The sequence below is a fragment of the Neofelis nebulosa genome, chromosome 10 (assembly GCF_028018385.1).
Source record: "Neofelis nebulosa isolate mNeoNeb1 chromosome 10, mNeoNeb1.pri, whole genome shotgun sequence".
In the NCBI taxonomy this organism is placed as follows: domain Eukaryota; kingdom Metazoa; phylum Chordata; class Mammalia; order Carnivora; family Felidae; genus Neofelis; species Neofelis nebulosa.
In genome coordinates, this window is record NC_080791.1 from 57,991,874 (window position 1) to 58,010,605 (window position 18,732).

The 18,732-nt window shown below is 41.1% G+C and overlaps 1 protein-coding gene across 5 annotated transcripts in view; it reads right to left on the reverse strand.

Annotated features, from left to right (window-relative positions):
- Positions 1-331: 331 nt before the first annotated feature.
- PAAF1 (proteasomal ATPase associated factor 1) overlaps positions 332-18,732 on the reverse strand; it is a 39,771-nt gene continuing 21,370 nt past the window's right edge. For 2 of the 5 annotated variants that reach the window (XM_058687796.1, XM_058687799.1), the window contains 6 exons: positions 18,315-18,509; positions 15,878-15,969; positions 13,946-14,061; positions 12,369-12,451; positions 10,110-10,192; positions 5,189-5,622 (listed from right to left, as the gene is read on the reverse strand). In XM_058687796.1, the coding sequence (XP_058543779.1) occupies positions 5,545-5,622; positions 10,110-10,192; positions 12,369-12,451; positions 13,946-14,061; positions 15,878-15,969; positions 18,315-18,509 (647 nt within the window). In that variant the 3' untranslated portion in view covers positions 5,189-5,544. Of the gene's footprint in view, positions 1,843-5,188; positions 5,623-10,109; positions 10,193-12,368; positions 12,452-13,761; positions 13,818-13,945; positions 14,062-15,877; positions 15,970-18,314; positions 18,510-18,732 lie in introns of those variants that run through there. The other 3 variants (XR_009249692.1, XM_058687798.1, XM_058687797.1) reach the window with 3 other exon arrangements.

The following is an 18,732-nucleotide window of genomic DNA, read 5'->3' on the forward strand; positions in this document are numbered from 1 at the left end:
ATAAAAAGATGGTCACACAAAAAAATGCAAATTAAAGTTCACAATGAGATGCTATTTCACATCTATACTGGCAAACATTTAAAAACTTGACCTCAGTGGTGCCTGGCTGGTTCAGTGGGTAGAGCATGTGACTCTTGATCTCAGGGTTGTGAGTTCAAGCCCCATGTTGGGCATAGAGCCTAAATGAAATGAAATGAAATGAAATGAAATGAAATAAAAATACACACACACACACACACACACACACACACACACGTACCTTAAAAGAAAATTGAGGGGAGCCTGGGTGGCTCAGTTAGTTAAGTATCAGACTTTGGATCAGGTCATGATCTCAAGGTTCACGGTTCACGAGTTTTAATGTTTAAATAAACATTAAAAAAATTAAAAAAAGAAGAAATTTAAAAGAAAATTGAAATAAAATAAAAACTTGACATCAAGAATTGGTGAGTATGTAAAAGAAAAAGGAACTCTCAGACACTGCTATTTTGTCAGTGTAAATTAGAATAACCACATCAGAAAACTTGCAAAGTTGATGCGCATACCCAAATGTTCAGCATTAACAGTGAATACTATACAGCCTTTGTGCAAATAAGTCACACACACAAATACATACCATTTGCATAAAAGATGCCACTTATATAATGTTCAAAAACATGAAAAGATAAATATGTTGTTAGGAATACATGTAGTGATTGCTCTGCTGGAGCTGGTTGTAACAGCTTGGAACAAACTGGCAAATGCTATCAGGGCCATTTTTTTCCTTCTGGTGAGCTAGTTAAATATTAACAAGTACATGCATAGTAGTGAGTAAGTAAAATAATAAATAAAAGCAAGAGAATACTAAACAGAGAGGGGCACACAGGGGCAACATTCCTTCAATAAAGAATATTCCTTTTTTTTTTTTTTTTTAACATGTTTTATTTATTTTTGAGAGAGAGAGAGAAACAAAGTATGAGCAGGGGAGGGGCAGGGAGAGAGGGAGACACAGAATGGGAAGCAGGCTCCAGGTTCTGAGCTGTCAGCACAGAGCCTGATGCGGGGCTCAAACTCATGAACCATGAGATCATGACCTGAACTGAAGTCGGACACTTAACCAGCTGAGCCACCCAGGCGCCCCTTTAAACTGATTTCTTAGCCACAGTTGCTTCTTTGTAAAGTAAAAATATGGCATTATTTTTTATTTTTTGCATTTCTGAGCTTTCTTGTGGATTTTAATTTCCATTTATTTAACCACTGAAGTTGAGCATCTTTTCATGTGATTGGCCATATTTTACTCTTATTACCAGAAAAAAAGATGTTATTAAAAATTAAACCCAGAGGGTTGGGTGAGAACCTTGCTCAGCCTGGGACTGGCTGAGGTGAATGCAGGGGACTCCATGTAAGGGGCACCAAGTGTGCAGGGGCTGGAGTGAAAGGGGAGGTGGTTTGTGTAGTTGTCAGATTGGTTACTCACAGAAGTATTGAGCAAATAAGTGACATATTGAGGATTATGAGAGCCAAGTTTCTCACTTTTGGAGGAAGGAGGTACGTATGCAGACTAGAATAATCCCAGTGGAGTTGGACTGGAATTGGGAGACATCAATGTGAACTCATGAACTTTAGTGTATATCTAGAATGCTGGATGTAGAAATATAGACATATATATGTACTGTCCACTGGTAGGGACTAGAAGCAATACCCCCAAAACAAAGAATATCCATATAGTGCCCAGACTTGATTTCCAAATCCATTCTCCACTAAAAAGAACTGAAGCCATCTAGACAAATGACTGATTCCAGGACTGGGGTGGGGAAGTATAAGATGAAGCTTGAATATCTTGTAGTATCAGAAAATATGGAAGTGCTAAAAGAAAGATAGAAACATGTCAAAAGGACATAGGATCCAGCTTGAAGGAGCTACCACTGGCTCAGCTGGGACAATTTAACTACCACAAGAAATCATAGTAATAATGGATTATAATCCATAGAATAAAATATGAATCCATGTGTAGTCCACACTAATAGATCTATGATGAATGAGTGAATTAGTAATTAAATAAGTGGGGGAGAAGGGAAAGCTCTACTTTATAGTAGAAAGCAAATTATAAATGAAAAAGAATGATGAAATTATAAAATCACCTTTTGGCAATTGTAGTAGGAATAACTGGCTCAGACAGAAATCAACAAAGGCTGAAACTAAATGATGCAAGTTGTATGAGGAATAGGATATTTATAGTCTCAAAGTAGCTCTCCACAAAATACTAACTTTGCCATGGACAAACCTGGTAGACACCATTTTAACCAACTGATTATAATAAAAAAGATGGACAAACCAAGTGTTGGCAGTGTTGGCAAGGACGTGGAGAAAATAAGAACCTGTATACACCACTGCTGAGAACGTAAAATGGTGCAGCCACTTGGAAAACAGGTGGCGGTCTTAAAATGCTAAACATAGAGTTACTATATCCTTGCAATTTTTCTGAAGGTGTGAAATTACTTCAAAGTGAAAAGTAAATTAGAAAAAAATGTATCCACAAAGAGACGTGTTCAAGAAAAAGAAACCTTTACGGGGCACCCGGGTGGCTCAGTTGGTTAAGCATCCAACTCTTGATCGCGGTTCAGGTCATGATTTCATGGTTTGTGGGACCAAGTCCAGCACTGGGCTCTGCATGGACAGTGCAGAGCCTGCTTGGGATTCTCTCTCTCCCTCTCTCTGTCCTTCCCCAATTGCACTCTCTCTCTCTCTCAAAGTAAATAAATAAAATTTTAAAAAAGAAAAAAGAAAAAGAAACCTTTACTTTGCAAGGCTATTGTGAAGACTGTGCCTGGCACCGAATATACGCTCGGTAGCTGATGCCACTGACAGCTTTCCAGATCTCAGAAAGAGGCACTTCTCACAATTAGTCACAAGGGGGCATCTGAAAGCCAGGAAACAAGATGGTGCTTCCCTGGGCCATCACAGCTGCAGAAGGGAGTTGTCCATCCTTCCTTACCCAGAATGCACTCTTCAACCCAAAAGGGAAAAAAAAAAAAAAAAAAAAAAGCTTTGTCTGCTGCATACTGGGGATATTCCATTCAGAGAAGACAAGGCTTTTGGCACCTGAGAGCTGGCCTCTGCTCTTTCTGTTTGAATCTGGATTTTAGGGCAGCTATCAAGGATCGCTGCATCCATCACAACCAGGATATCAACTCTGGAGACCTATGAAAAGGGGCTTATGGATGTGATGGCAGTGGAAAAGAGTGAATCTTGGAACAGGAACTCAGACACACCTGCTATGTGAACTCAGCCATATCCTCCCTCATCCTGTCTTCTTCATCTGACTTCTTAGAGGTTCCCTTTGAACTTCTTTGGATCCAATGTTTCTGAGCTCCGGAACAGGTCCCTTTGGGTCTACCTGACCTTATCACAAATCACTCCTTAAATGAAACTGGTCTAGTCCCAGAGGTCTTGTGACCATGTGGTATAGTAGAAGGAGCACAGGCCTTGGAGACAGACCAAGCAAGGTCCAAAACAAGGGTTTGGTACTTAATTTTTCTTTATTTCTTTTTTTAAAATGTTTGTTTATTTTTGAGAGAGAGAGACAGAATGTGAGTGAGGAAGGGGCAGAGAGAGAGAGGGAGACAAAGAATCCAAAGCAGGCTCCAGGCTTCAAGCTGTCAGCACAGAGCCCAATGCAGGGCTTGAACTCAAGAACTGTGAGATCATGACCTGAGCTGAAGTTGGACACTTAACTGACTGAGCCACCCAGGTGCCCCAGTACTTAATTTCTTGACTCTCAGTTTCCTTGTCTATATATAAAAAAAAACAATACCATTTCCTTTTTAAGAGTGTTATGAGGATTAAATATATAAATATAGTCCCCAAAATAGAGTAGATACCCAATTATACTCAACAAATAACAGTATTTTATCTTCACAATTTAGGCATACACAACAGGTAGAAAAAAATGGATTTAAAGATAAAACATGTTCAAGTTCCTGTTCTCTATGACTCTTGGCAAATCAATTCATCGGAGTCTCACTACCTTCATGTCACAGTGAAGTTATAAAGATTACATGCTGTGAGCCATACTATTATTCCAGCCAGGAATTGGCTTTTTCCCCTTAAATAAATCCAGATCTTAGCCTACACTGCCCAGCTCAAGTGTCTCTCTTTTTTTTTTTTTTTTTAATTTTTTTTAACGTTTATTGATTTTTGAGACAGAGAGAGACAGAGCATGAACGGGGGAGGGTCAGAGAGAGGGAGACACAGAATCGGAAACAGGCTCCAGGCTCCGAGCTGTCAGCACAGAGCCCGACGCAGGGCTCGAATTCACGGACCGCGAGATTATGACCTGAGCCGAAGTCGGCCGCTTAACCGACTGAGCCACCCAGGCGCCCCAAGTGTCTAATTTCTGAAGCGTAAATGATAAGGTATTCATACTCTGGAAAGTGTTAAAAAGTACAAAGGTCTAAATGTACTAAGTTAAAAAGAACTCAGAGATTCTAAGTGAAAATAAAACATGGAATATATACATTATGACTCCATTTTTATATTTAGGAAAAAAATAAAAAGAGGTGACCATGTTATACCCTTGCTTAAAACTTTTCCATGGGCTTCTCGTGAACCAAATGAAATTAAAGCTTCTTACCTGGCACTCAAGCCCTTTCAATCTGGGTCCTGTCAACCTCTGCAGCCTCATCTCCTAAAGACCAGCCTCACCATCCTACGAGCACCGTGTTCCAGCTATGCCTAAAGTGCCCTTCACTATCTCTTCCTCTACGTTCCAAACTTTAGCATGCATCAGAATCACCTGGCTGGCTCTACCCACAGAATTTCTGATTTAGGGCCGAGGTGGGGCTTAGGAATTTCTATTTCTAACATACTTCCAGATGATACGGATGCAGCTGTTCCAGGGACCACACTTGGACAGCCACTGGCTTTACAATGATAGGATTCAACTTTTATCACCTGTATTTGGGATGATCAACCATGTCAATTTGCCTAGGACTGAAAGTCACATGTAGCAGAAAATCCCTGCCCAAACTGAGACAGTTTCCCTACCTGTGTAAGAATCTTTCCCAGATTGCTGCTTATAGGATATTTACTGCTAACAAGCAGTCTTTCTCTATGGTCAGGTCCACAGGAAGTGCCCAAGACAGGTACTCAATCAACTTGAATGACTCTCTACTGGAGAAAGAATATTTAACCAAGTTTTTCAAATTCAGACTCCTTCAAACACATTCTCTTTATTTCCTTCAGAGAACAGGCTTTAGTCCTCTGGTCACTGTAAACAATTAACACAAATGGTGTTAAGAGCAAACTGTAAGCATCCATACCCTTGCCCTGTGTTGTTGGGGGTGAGTTTATATATGGAGCATATGTGAGCTTCTTACTTAGTTCCCAGTTGGTTTTATCATGGAATGATATTCCATATTCCATGGGCCAATGTAGCTGACTTTCTGTGACTTCCCAAGGGTGCCCAAGACAATAAAGGTCCATGGTCCTTGAGAAGGACTAATGATTATTCTCTTTGTCAACTAGGGCCAATCGTTTTCATTAACTGGGACTCCTCTTTCCAAGGAGTCAGAGGTCAGAGAGCTGATAGCGTCGCACAAGACCATCTCGACAGCATGTGTAGATCTGCTTCTCCCATGTGGCTACCTGGAACACAAGAGTTCAAAGCTCAGAAGAAGCCTGGGATTCTTCCATTTCAAAAACAAAGAACCCTGGGGCACCTGGGTGGCTCAGTCGGTTGAGCATCCGACCTCGGCTCGGGTCATGATCTCGCAGTTCGTGAGTTTGAGCCCCGCGTCGGGCTCTGTGCTAACAGCTCAAAGCCTGGGGCCTGCTTCGGATTCTGTGTCTCCCTCTCTCTGACCCTTCCACGCTCGTGCTCTGTCTCTCTCAAAGATAAATAAATGTTAAAAAAAAATTTTTTTTTAAACTTATTAAAAAATAAAGAGCCCTGTCATTGACCCCCTTTAGTACAAGTGAGTCTAAGAAGCTCTACCAACTCCAAAGACAAGAGGAGAATTATATCCATGATAGGTATTTTAAAAATAGCTGGTGAAGGTTCAGGGTACTTATGACTACAGAACAGAGAAATGAATTATCCAAGTAGAGAGCAAACCTATTAGTGTGGTACATATTTGAGGGCAGAGGGTCTGTACTTGGGAAAGGAGATGATCCATAGGTAGGCCAGGGTATCCCTGAACCTTGTACAACTATATTCAAAGAAGTTCTCAATATGTGTCTGAGGAGGAGTGAGGCACTGCTGGGGCTGTGCAGTGGTACTGGGGGCTATGGTGAGTGCCGCTCAGGCTGTGCAGCTCCCAGTGGGGAGGCTCGGCTGCCCCTGCCACCTCGCTTGGTGTGCGCATGGTGCCAGTAGGCTGCCGGCACCACGGATCGGCCAGTGCAGCATCATCTCCTCCAAGATTTCGGAGCTGCTCATCCTCCTCCAGGACTGGTGTTTCTCAGCCTCATCTTCAGGGGGAGCTGGCATTTTGCGCTATGTGGAAGCCCATGTCTTCATCACTTATGATGACTCTGACCACTACTTTGTTTTTTTTTTTTTTATTTATTTTTGGGACAGAGAGAGACAGAGCATGAACGGGGGAGGGGCAGAGAGAGAGGGAGACACAGAATCGGAAGCAGGCTCCAGGCTCCGAGCCATCAGCCCAGAGCCTGACACGGGGCTCGAACTCACGGACCGCGAGATCGTGACCTGGCTGAAGTCGGACGCTTAACCGACTGCGCCACCCAGGCGCCCCTCTGACCACTACTTTGAAGATGTATATCCTCTCTTCCCTGCGGCAGTGATCACAGCTGTGGAGCCCGACTTTTCATTTTTGGGCTGATTGGCTGCTGCGTCACAATCTAGGAAAGCTGCTGCAGACTTGCCATGTCTGTCATCATCCTACTCTTGGGTTTTTGTCGTAGCAGTTGTAGCAGTTTCGGGATACGATTACAGAGCTAAGGTGGAAAGTGAGGTTGATCACAGGATTCAGTGGAACCCTACAATGGAACAAACCAATCATACTGGAGAAATAGAGACTGGTACAAATAAACCAAAAGACAGCCAGCAGCTATAACGGCAGGTTGGCCCACTCCTCCAACCTCCATGCTGAGGGATGTGAGGCTCCTGCTGTGAAAAAGCTGCAAGAAATCATGGTGCATGTTATCTGGGCAGTGCTGGCACTTCCAGCGATTCAGCTGCTAGGCAGGCTGTGTGCACGCATCATATTGTGCAGGAGTAGAGATCTGGCTTATGAGGTCCTCGTCACTGGTGGAATTATGCACAGCAGGGATCACAAGCCTGAGCTTTTAGTCTTATTTTTCAGATTTGGAAGGTGAATCAAGCAGGTCTACTGCTGTTGGCCTCCTGTGTTCATTTAGTTAAACCACACGTAACACAGGTGTTGGGACACAGAAGCTTGTATGCCGACCTATGACTTTCTTTTCCCTTGTTCTATCTGACTCTCCACATTCCTACATTTTTTTTAAGGTTTTAAAAAATTTGTTTATCTTGAGAGAGAGAGAGCATGTTGGCACATGTGCCTGTAAGCAGGGGAGGGGCAGAGAGAGAGAGGAGAGAGAGAATCCCAAGCAGACTCTGAGCTGACAGCATGGAGCCCCAAGTGGGGCTCAGTCCCACAAACAATGAGATCATGACCTGAGCTGAAATCAAGAGTTGGATGATTGGGGCGCCTGGGTGGCTCAGTTGGTTAAGCATCCAAATTTGGCTCAGGTCATGATCTCAGGTTTGTGAGCCTGAGCCCCGCATTAGGTGAGCTGGAGCCCCACTTCAGGCTCTGCACTCTCACTCTCTCTCTCTCTCTCTGCCCCCTCATGGGTTCTCTCTCTCTTCCTCTATCTCTGCCCCTTGCTCACTCACGGTCTCTCGCTCAAAAATAACAAAATATATAAAATAAAATAGACACTTAACTGTCTGAGCCACCCAGGTGCCCCCCACATCCCTAAGTTTTTAAGTACAACACTGAAGGTTCTAATTTCAGAACCATTTGTGAGCTGAACAGTATGGGAAAATTAAAGGAGGACCTGGGCCTTATGTATTTTTTAGAAAGAAAGAGAATGTGAGTGGGAGAGGGGCAGAGGGGAAGAGAGAGAATCTTAAGCAAGCTCCACACTCTGCATGGAGCCCGATGCAGGGCTCAATCCCACGACCTGAGCCAAAATCAAGAGTCAGATGTTCAACTGACTAAGCCACCCAGGTGCCCCCAGCGTCCTTTTAAAACAACATATATTGTAGTCCAATAAAACAGCAACTGTACAAAATGGCTAAACTAGATTTTAGGATCATACAGTGTGTATCTTGGTTCATCTTCAAAATCAGACTAGGCTTTGAAACCAGTGTTTATTAATGAAAACTGGCCTTATAGGAGGAGCATAACATATGTGCTCTTTTAAAACAACGTGTGTGTCTTTTTTGTTGTATAACTGAGTCCACTCATCATAAATCTAAACTCATTAGGATTAATGTACCCATGCAGACTAGCAAAATAGTTCGTAGATGGGATCTCAGTTGTAAATAGAAAAATATAATCCAAGATGTATCACCCTTCAAAAAAAAAAAGAAGCCTGAAACTCAAAGGTCAAGAACCACTAATTTAGTGGAAATAGCAAGAATTCTGGAGGGAACTTAATCTCAGATTTGCAGATCCATAGCTACAGGACCTAAGGCAACTTTTCAACTACTCTGAATCTCACTTTTCTCACTTGTATAGTATGTTAAATCACAATATAGAACACTACATAGAAATTTTTAAATATGAAGCAGATCTAGGGGCGCTTGGGAGGCCCAGCTGGCTAAATGTCCAACTTCAGCCCAGGTCATGATCTTTCATTTCATGAGTTTGAGCCCCGCATTGGGCTCTGTGCTGACAGCTCAGAGCCCAGAGCCTGCTTTGGATTCTGTGTCTCCCTCTCTCTCCGCCCCCATTCTGCTCATGCTCTGTTTCTGTCTCAAAAATAAATAATAAAACATTAAAAAAAAAAAGGAAGTGGATCTATACGCACTTATCTGAAAAGAGCTCCAAGATGTTAAGTAAAAAAAAAAAGTTACAGAACAATACATATAGAATGATCCCAATTATGTACAAACTAAAAATAAAACTGTATTATTTACATAAATACATAAACACAAGATGTAAGTGCAGATTGTCCAAAAATAGTCTGAAAGAGGGGCGCCTGGGTGGCGCAGTTGGTTAAGCGTCCGACTTCAGCCAGGTCACGATCTTGCGGTCCGTGAGTTCGAGCCCCGCGTCGGGCTCTGGGCTGATGGCTCGGAGCCTGGAGCCTGTTTCCGGTTCTGTGTTTCCCTCTCTCTCTGCCCCTCCCCGTTCATGCTCTGTCTCTCTCTGTCCCAAAAATAAAAAAAATAAAAATAAAAAAATAAAAAAATAAAAATAGTCTGAAAGATACATGCCAAACTATTAACGCTACTTACTTCTGGAAAGAAGAGCGAAACTAAAAAGTTCTTATAAGGGACTTTTAAGTCTGTATAATTTTGTACTGTTTGAACTTTTACAGGTATGTATTAACTGTATAAAAACAAGAGAAATCATAATACCTATACTTTAAGAATAATAGCAACAAAACAAGATGATACACGTAAAACATCCAAACATCCAGCAGAATGTCTGGTCAATAGATATTTCCCCTTTTGTTTTTCTCTTTCTGCTCTAATCAAATGAGTGAACTTTATTATTTCTTTAAAAAACAATTTTTTTAACGTTTATTTATTATTGAGAAACAGAGAGAGACAGAGCATGAGCATGGGAGGGGCAGAGAGAGGAGGAAACACAGAATCCAAAGCAGGCTCCAGGCTCTGAGCTGTCAGCACAGAGCCCGACATGGGGCTCCAACTCACAAAATGCAACATCATGACCTTAGCCGAAGTCAGTCACTTAACCAACTGAGTCGCCCAGGTGCCCCTCAAATGAGTGAACTTTAAATAATAATAATGACAGTTAATATTTATAGATGTAAAACCACTTCTGACTCAAAACTCTTTCTGTGTTCTATCTCACCCCTAAGTATTTTATCATCTTGAATGCCCACCAAGTAGCTGGATTCAATCCCCTCACAAGCCTTAGATCCCAGGTGAGAATCACCCATGCCTGTACCTTGTACACAGGGTCACAGTCAGCCCCAGTGAGCTCAATGAGATAGTCTAGGTCTTGTTGGACAATGAAACAGCTTCCATCACCTAAAAGGCAAAAGAAAAAATCAGATAACTGAAGAGAAAGCTGCATGCAAAGGAGTTTAAGCTCCAGTATTTTAGTTTATTTCTGTACATCACTAGCCGAAAGAAGATTGTCCCAAGACTGAGAATGGCAAATAGATCTCATTATATGGGTCAAATATGAGGACCTACAGTGGTTGCCTAGAATGCTGAGCTAGAGGATTTGAAGGCCAAGTGCAAGCTCAGTGGGAAAAAGGGCCGTCTTTGATTAGCAATACCTGCCAAAGGCACAGAGCAAGCAACTGCAGGGTTATATGTCTGATTACAAACTTATCCTAGACAAGGATTTTTTAACAGAGAATTTGTCTACACAAATATTTTAAGAAAAATCTGTGCTCCCAAATTATTCTTCAATCTATAAATTTGACCACATAAAACTAGGCAAAGGAGCAAAGTTGTTATAACAAGAAAATAAAAGCATATCTAATTTTTAAACTTAATTTTCTCAAAAGAATGTGGACAAATGAGACTTGAGATGATCTATAAACTGCTGAATGAGGTAATTTTTGTTTTGTTTTTTTTTTACTTAATATAAAAATAGTACATGCTAATTGAAGAAAACTTTAAAAATGAAACAGAAGTTGGGGCGCCTGGGTGGCGCAGTCGGTTAAGCGTCCGACTTCAGCCAGGTCACGATCTCGCGGTCCGTGAGTTCGAGCCCCGCGTCAGGCTCTGGGCTGATGGCTCAGAGCCTGGAGCCTGTTTCCGATTCTGTGTCTCCCTCTCTCTCTGCCCCTCCCCCGTTCATGCTCAGTCTCTCTCTGTCCCAAAAATAAATTAAAAACGTTGAAAAAAAAAATTAAAAAAAAAAAAAAAAAAAAAGAAACAGAAGTAAAAAAAAAATCACCCATAATCTACCAAAGATAATCATTGCTAATATTTTAATGTTATTTTCCAATCTTTTCTGTGAAAATTTTTATTTTACATGGTTGAGAGCATATTGCATAAAAGAATACCTTTATGCATGAAGTTTTTCTGAGCAACACTGTGACTTTGTATAGAACCCGGGAAAAAATTTTTTTGATTTAATTAACCTTTTCAAGCTTTTTAAAATTTGAAAAACTGCTGTCCAAAACTATCTGTTAATCAATTTTATTTTAAGTTATTTGTTAATCAATCTATATCCCAACCAACAGCATACAGGAGACTGTATCCTTTCTTATGTTATTATTATAAATCATCTTTTTAATAAAAGAATTATCTTTTAGAGATAAATATCGACAGGTGAAATAATACAATGTTTGTGATACGTTTCAAAATATATTAAGGGTTGGAGATTGTATGGGAATGGGCAAAACAAGATGAAACAGGAATAGCCATAAATTGGTAATAGTTGAAGCTGGATAATCAGGTTCATTATTCTATTCCCTCTACCTTAGTATCTGTTTGACAATTTCTATAATAAAAATTGTTTAATCTGGCAGGAGATTCTAATAACTTTCTTTTATTAGCCTTAGTTTTGTCATCTGAAAACAGAGTTATGTTATGATGAATAAGGTATAGTCATTACTCTCAAGGAACCTGGACTAGAGGGGGATATAGACAATTATAATGTAGAGTGATAAACACTATATGATAAACAAAGTATGCCAAAGAATGGTGGAGGACCATGCCCCTAACCCTGCCATAGACCAGGCATTTAAACCTATATTTATTTATTAAAATTTTTTTTTAATGTTTATTCATTTTTGAATAGACAGAGCATGAGCAGGGGAAGGGCAGAGACAGAGGGAGACACAGAATCTGAAGCAGGCTCCAGGCTCTGAGCTGTTAGCACAGAGTTCAATATGGGGCTTGAACCCACAAACTGTGAGATCATGACCTGAGCCGAAATTGGACACTTAACCGACCAGGTCACCCAAGTGCCCCTATTTATTTATTTTTTAAATGTTTATTTATTTTGGGAGAGAGAGAGAAAGTATGCATGAGTGGGGTAAGGGCAGAGAGAGAGAGAGAATCCCAAGCAGGCTCCATGCTGTCAGCGCAGAGCCCAATGTGGGGCTGGATCCCACAAACATGATATCTTGACCTGAGCCAAAATCGAAGAGTCAGGCATTCAACTGAGGGAGCCACCCAAGTGCCCCTAAATCCATGTTTAAATAAACTACAGGAAACTCTCTCATCTGGCTACTGGACCCACCTTGACTAGCAATGAATCCATCTCTGAAACTTAGCAGGGACAGAACCGGTGCTCCTGACCTGTGGATGACTTGTACTGGAACCCTAGGATTCAAAACAAGGGGCGATTGCACTTTCTTTCTTCAAAAGCAATGCTCGACAGTATTCAACATATAGTACTAACCATACAAAAGCAAACAGGACGAATGTGGACAGAGATTAAACATTCACACAGTTTCTTTCTTGGCAAGATCCTTAAAGGTCATCCATGCAAAACTGCCTTGAAGCGAATCTAAATATGTCACTAACTAAACAAGTCATTGAGCCAAATGAACTAAGCCACCACCAATAACTCCAGTTTTTAGGGGAGCCCTGATAAGAGTTTAAGACAACAATGTTAACAACATGTTAATTATTTTGCTTAGAGACAGAATTAAGACAATTGCAAAATATTAAAAATGTCAGGACTCTTTAAAATGAAAGACAAAGGTGAGAATCAATTTAATATATATGTAAGGCTGATTTTCTAATAATGATCAGAGATTCCCTATCTCCACAGGGCAAAAACAAGTAAAAAAGTAAAGTAACTTAAATTATGGGAGAAAAGGTATAAGGTGATCACTCCTTCGTTGGAATTTCTTCACTACTCTTGGAATAAAGTCCAAACTCCTCTGGATGGCTTGCAAGTTCTTTCTAAACAAACTCCTGCTTTCCTGTCTGGCATCACTCCTCCCTCCTACCCAGTCTGTATCATACATATTTGTCATATTTTAGAGATCCCTGAAAGTGCCATACGTGTCTTCACTCTGCTCTATATGTTATTCTATCAAGGCAGGCCCCTTCTTCTTTATTTGTTAACTTCCTACTGGACAAAATCCAACAAAATCCTCATTTCCTTGGAGAAGAGGTGCTTTCTCAAATTCCTGTGTAGAGCACTGATCACACCTGCATCACAAGTCTTTTACCTGCCCATTTTTACTGCCAGACTCCAACTGCCTCAAAGGCAGAGTCTGTATCTTTTATTTCTGTTTTTCAGTGCCCACAAAAGCCATTCATTTAATGTCAACTGAACAAAGAAAAGAAATGAAAGGAAGAAAGGACAGAAATTGGAGAAACTGTTAAATCCTGGGGCAGAGGGGTTGCTTGATTTTCTCTGGGTATCTGTAAGACCAGAATAAGGCCTGTTTCAGACAGGTTATGATCCAAGCTAAACAAAGAAACACAGCTGGCTTGCATGAACTAAAAATGATCAATCTTAGGCCAACCCAGATTTAATACCACTGAGAAAAATACTGAGCTCCTTAAAATTACAAGTTCTACACAATCATTTAAGTGAAATGTTAGTTCATTATTTAAGCTTAGATTCCACAGTAATCACTACAATAGAACAATCATGACAGCATGAATCAAATTACCTTTTAATATGATTCCAGGAATAATAAGAACAATCAGACAACTCAAACCGGAAAACCTTTATAAATGGAAAAATACACCCTTGATTCAACAGTCATCTCCATGCTATCCTAAATCAATGTTAAAGCTAATAAAAATTTCCACTCTGTAAGAAGACCCGCATCATGCAAATGAGTGGTGACTCACCTCGGACTCCTCACGTCCAGCTGATAAATGTTTCCATCTTGTGTCCCAGCCAATAACAAGAAGCCAGAGAGAAAAGTGCAGCAGTTGAAGGCATCTGAGCCAACAAAGAGGAACACCTGGGAACAAGCAGGAGCCAAAACTGCTGTTTAAAGATTAATTTGTTTTCAGGAATAAACAGCCACCAAAAAAAGAAAATTCTCCTATTTTTAGAGAAATTTTCTTTCTTCTCCCTTTTAATATTCTCGATCTAAATTCACCAACAATGGAGGAGGAACAACTCTCGTGATTTCAGGAACCTGAGGCTCCCTGAGTACTTCAGCAGTTTATGTAATACCATACCCTAAGGTGGCAGTTTTCAAACTATTACCCCTCAATACATTGACTCATAGGATCCTCAATACCCCAAATCCTTCTTCTCCTGCTTTTCATTAGAACCTTCCATTTGAGAAACACTTGAAATTCACACATTTAAATTTTGCTTCGTGTCACTTCTAACAACCTTTTGAAGGGAGACACTATGTAGGAAAAGAAACAAGCTTAAATGAAGTGGCAACCTAAAGAATTACAGGGGCACGCGGGTGGCTCAGTTGGTTGGGTGTCCGATTCTTGGTTTTGGCTCAGGTCACGGTCTCACAGTTGTGGGATCGAGCCCCATGTTGGGCTCAGCACTGGGCATGGAGACTGCTTGAGATTCTCTCTCTCCCTATCTGCCCCTCCCCTGCTCACTCACTCACTCACTCTCTCTCTCAAAAAAATGCTAAAAAATAAAAATAAAAAATAAAAAATTATAATTCTCCCCATGTGCCTGAAAAAAGAAATTAAAAGATTTTTATGTATTCTGTACTATTAGTTCAATGTGATCATTTCTCCTTCAAATGTTCTAAAAAGGAAGAAAGAAACAAACCCAGCCAAGCAAACAAAACCTGTGATTTCTCATTGGAAGGAAAAGTCAACATGGAAATTCAGAGTGCAAAAGCAATATGATAAAAAAGAGTGATGTTCCTGGAACGTCATTTCTGAAAATGGAAACATCACTAGCACAATGAAGTAATGAGAAGAAATGAAATACAAAACCTGGGGGTGTCTGGGTGGCTCAGTCAGTTAGGTGTCTGACTTTGGCTCAGGTCTTGATCTCATGGTTCGTGAGTTCGAGCCCTGCATTAGGCTCTGTACCAACAGCTCTGAGCCTGGAGACCGCTTCTCTCTCTGCAACCCGCCCCCCTACCCCGCCACGCTCTGTTTCTTTTTCTCAAAAATAAATAAACATTAAAAACAAAAAACAAAAAAACCTGTGGCCAAACCAAATCATTAAAGTTGTTTGGGTGATGTTGATAGGAACTGGAAAGAAACTTTAAAAGTTGAATCCCAGGGAACTCAGAGCTTAATGAAGAGCAGTCCTGCCCAGCAAAACCTCAGAGCCTGAAGGAAGAAAACTAAACTAATTCTTCCATAAAAGACATTCTGGCCATTACTTGATCAAAAGCCCTGAACGTATGAGTCCTTTACTCAGAATTTCTTCACATTACTTTGGACACAGAAGGGAATCTACACAACCTCATCATTTTATATATAGCATACTAAGGCCCAGAGAGAAAGTGACTAAACAAAGCTCACAGTGCAGTAGAGCATTTAATCCTTATCACATAACCCTAGAAGGTGAGTACTACTATGCCTAGTTTGGTGACAAGGAAACTGAGGCTCAGTTAAGTAACCTGTTCAATGTCACAGCCATTGTGGAGGAGCTACGATGTGAATGTTGCCCTTAACCCAAAACCTCTGTTCTTAATCATTACACTTTACTGTTCCTTACTCCTGCAGCTTCCTCAAAAGGTGAACACAGGGAGCAAACAGAAATGTTTCCAAAACAGCCTTTCAAAAATCAGAGTGACCCAGGTTGCGCCAGAGTTCAAAAGTCTTAGAGGAACCACTTGCCGGCTGCCTGCTCTGCAGTCCCAAGCACTGAAGTTTCTTATCTTCCCGTGCCAACAGCAGCATTTTCGACTCTGTTCCAACCTCCCGTTCACCTGCATGACAGATGAGCCAAGTTAACAGTGGGCAAAGCTGATCAGTTGGCTGTGCCCAGAAAGCAGATACTGATGGCTGTCTACTGAATTACTGTTAGTGATTAACTTACTAACTTAAAAAAACAATTATGGGGGCGCCTGGGTGGCTTGGTTGGTTAAGCGTCCGACTTCGGCTCAGGTCATGATCTCACGGTCCGTGAGTTCGAGCCCCACGTCGGGCTCTGTGCTGACAGCTCAGAGCCTGGAGCCTGTTTCAGATTCTGTGTCTCCCTCTCTCTCTGACCCTCCCCTGTTCATGCTCTGTCTCTCTCTGTCTCAAAAATAAATAAATGTTAAAAAAAAAAATTAAAAAAAAAAACAATTATGTTCTGTATCTGGACTTTTGATATTGTTTATATGACTGTACACATATGTCAAAATTCACAGAACTGACATTTTAAAAAGAGTGACTTTTGGGGTGCCTGGCTGGCTCAGTCAGTAGCGCATGCAACTTTTGATCTTGGCCATATAAGTTGGAGCCCCATGTTGGGGGTAGAGATTACTTAATAAATAAATAAGTTAATCTGAACAAAATAGTCTCTGCCCTCAAGGCTCTTATGGTCTGTAGTCAATGAAATTTATTCATTCACTAAACAAATCTTTATTGAGGGTCTACTACATATCAGACACTATCCTAGTAATATACAAATAGCATACACAAATAATAACATAGTAACAGTAATATATAAACAGACAAGGTCCTTACTCTCAAGAATTCTAGTGGAAAGAGGAAATAGTGGAGTAGGTAAATAAACAAATAGGATATTTTCAGACAGTGATGAGTTCCACAAAGGAAACAAAACAGAAAAGTTGATCAAAAGTGAGTAGACAGTGGAAGGAGAGTGAGGAAGGTAACTTTAAATTTAAACTTCAACTTTAAAAAAACTCCAGGGAGGCCATTTTTCAACTGAGACCTGAATGGTAACCAAAAGGTAGTCATGCAAAGAACTTTTGGAAGTACATTCCAGACTAAGGGAAGAACAAGGCAGAGACCAAGAGGCTGGCAAAGTTTGTAGTGATGAAAGAACAGACAGAAGGCCTGTGGCTGGAACGTGGTGGGTCTGGCAGAGGGCAGTATGACATGAGGCTAGAGAGGAACGAGGTTAGAAAGTGTAAGGGTTTGTGATAAGTCAAAGAAGGGGCTAGGATTTTAATATATGTATAAAAGGAGGCTACTGGAGGAGAGTAGGAACAAAGGAGAGAGACATAACTTATGTTTTTTTAAATGACCACAAAAGTTGCTCTCAGGAGAATGGATTACAGGAGATGAGTACAGGCAACAGATGATGACAGACCAGAACACGATGCTAGGAGGAAGGGAGAAGAAGAGGGCAGGTGGAAAAATCAGAAACAATCTGTAGACTGTAGGTAGAGATGACAGAGTCTGCTAACATAGGACATGAGAAAAGGTGGGATGGATTGTGGATGATCATTCAAATAGGTAGATGGTAGTGCCATTTACTGAGACGGGACAAAATACAGATTTGGGGTGGAGGGAAATAAAATATTCCATGCTAGGTAAGGTTAAGTTTGAGCTGTCTATCAGACATCTAAAGAGTCTGAAACTCAGGAAAGAGGTCTATACATTAGACCTAGAGCTCAATCTCACAAACTGAACCATGAGATCATAACCTAAGCCTGTTTGGGATTCTTTGCCTTCCCCTCTCTGCCTCTCCCCTGAGCATGCTTGCTCTCTCTCTCTCTCTCAAAAATAAAAATAAAAACTTAAAAAAAATTAATTTTTAAGTAATCTCTACACCCAATGTGGAGCTTGAACCCACAACCCCAAGATCAAGAGTTGCACGTTCCACTAAGCCAGCCAGGCGCCCCTAAAGATTTTTTTAAGTAATCTCTACACCTAACATGGGGCTCGAACTTACAACTCTGAGGTCAAGAGTCACATGCTCTATCAACTGAGCCAGCCAGGGGCCCCCCACTACTACTACTCTTAATCAAACCTCTGCCCTGGCCATGCATATCTTTCTACCCAAGTCAATTTTACCTCCAAACCGTCTTAATGTGAACTGCCCCTATTCCTCCCCCCCATCTTGTTCTATTTTATAGGCATCAGTCTCGTCTGCTAAGCTAGACTGTACTCACTCAAATGTAGTTAACAATGACATATACTTCTTTTGTAGATTCCAAAGCAACAGGAACATAGTAGGTACGCAATAAATATTAACCTTATGGTGAGAATAATCAAATACCAGCCAAAGACCAGGAAAGGATGAGGAAGGAGGAACTAAGGCAAACACTGAAGGTGCCTAAGGTAACAAAATAAGCTCAACATATCATTATCAACTTACTGGGCATCTGCTCAGGGGAGCCAAGATTTATGGAGTTGTCAGCAGCACCCACAGCCACTCCATTGATGGAAGAACCACAGTCTGCGATGACTCCCAGACAGGCTGAGCGCCCACAATCCCAAAGTCGTGCTGTTCCGTCTCGAGAACCAGACACCACATTCCTGCCCCGATCAACAATGGCTGTATCCAGAATACCTGGCAAGGAAAAAAAAAAAAAAAATGACCCTGTGATGGAGTGGGTAGAAAAGGAATTACAGGGCAGAGAAGATGGATCTGCATAATGACTCCATTCCTTCACAAACACACACTGGATACGTACTACAGGCTGGGCAAGTTCAAGTGCTACAAAACAGAAATAAATAAAAGAGTCCCTGCTTCCCAGTGGTTCAAAGACTAGCCCTTAGAGACAGACATGGAA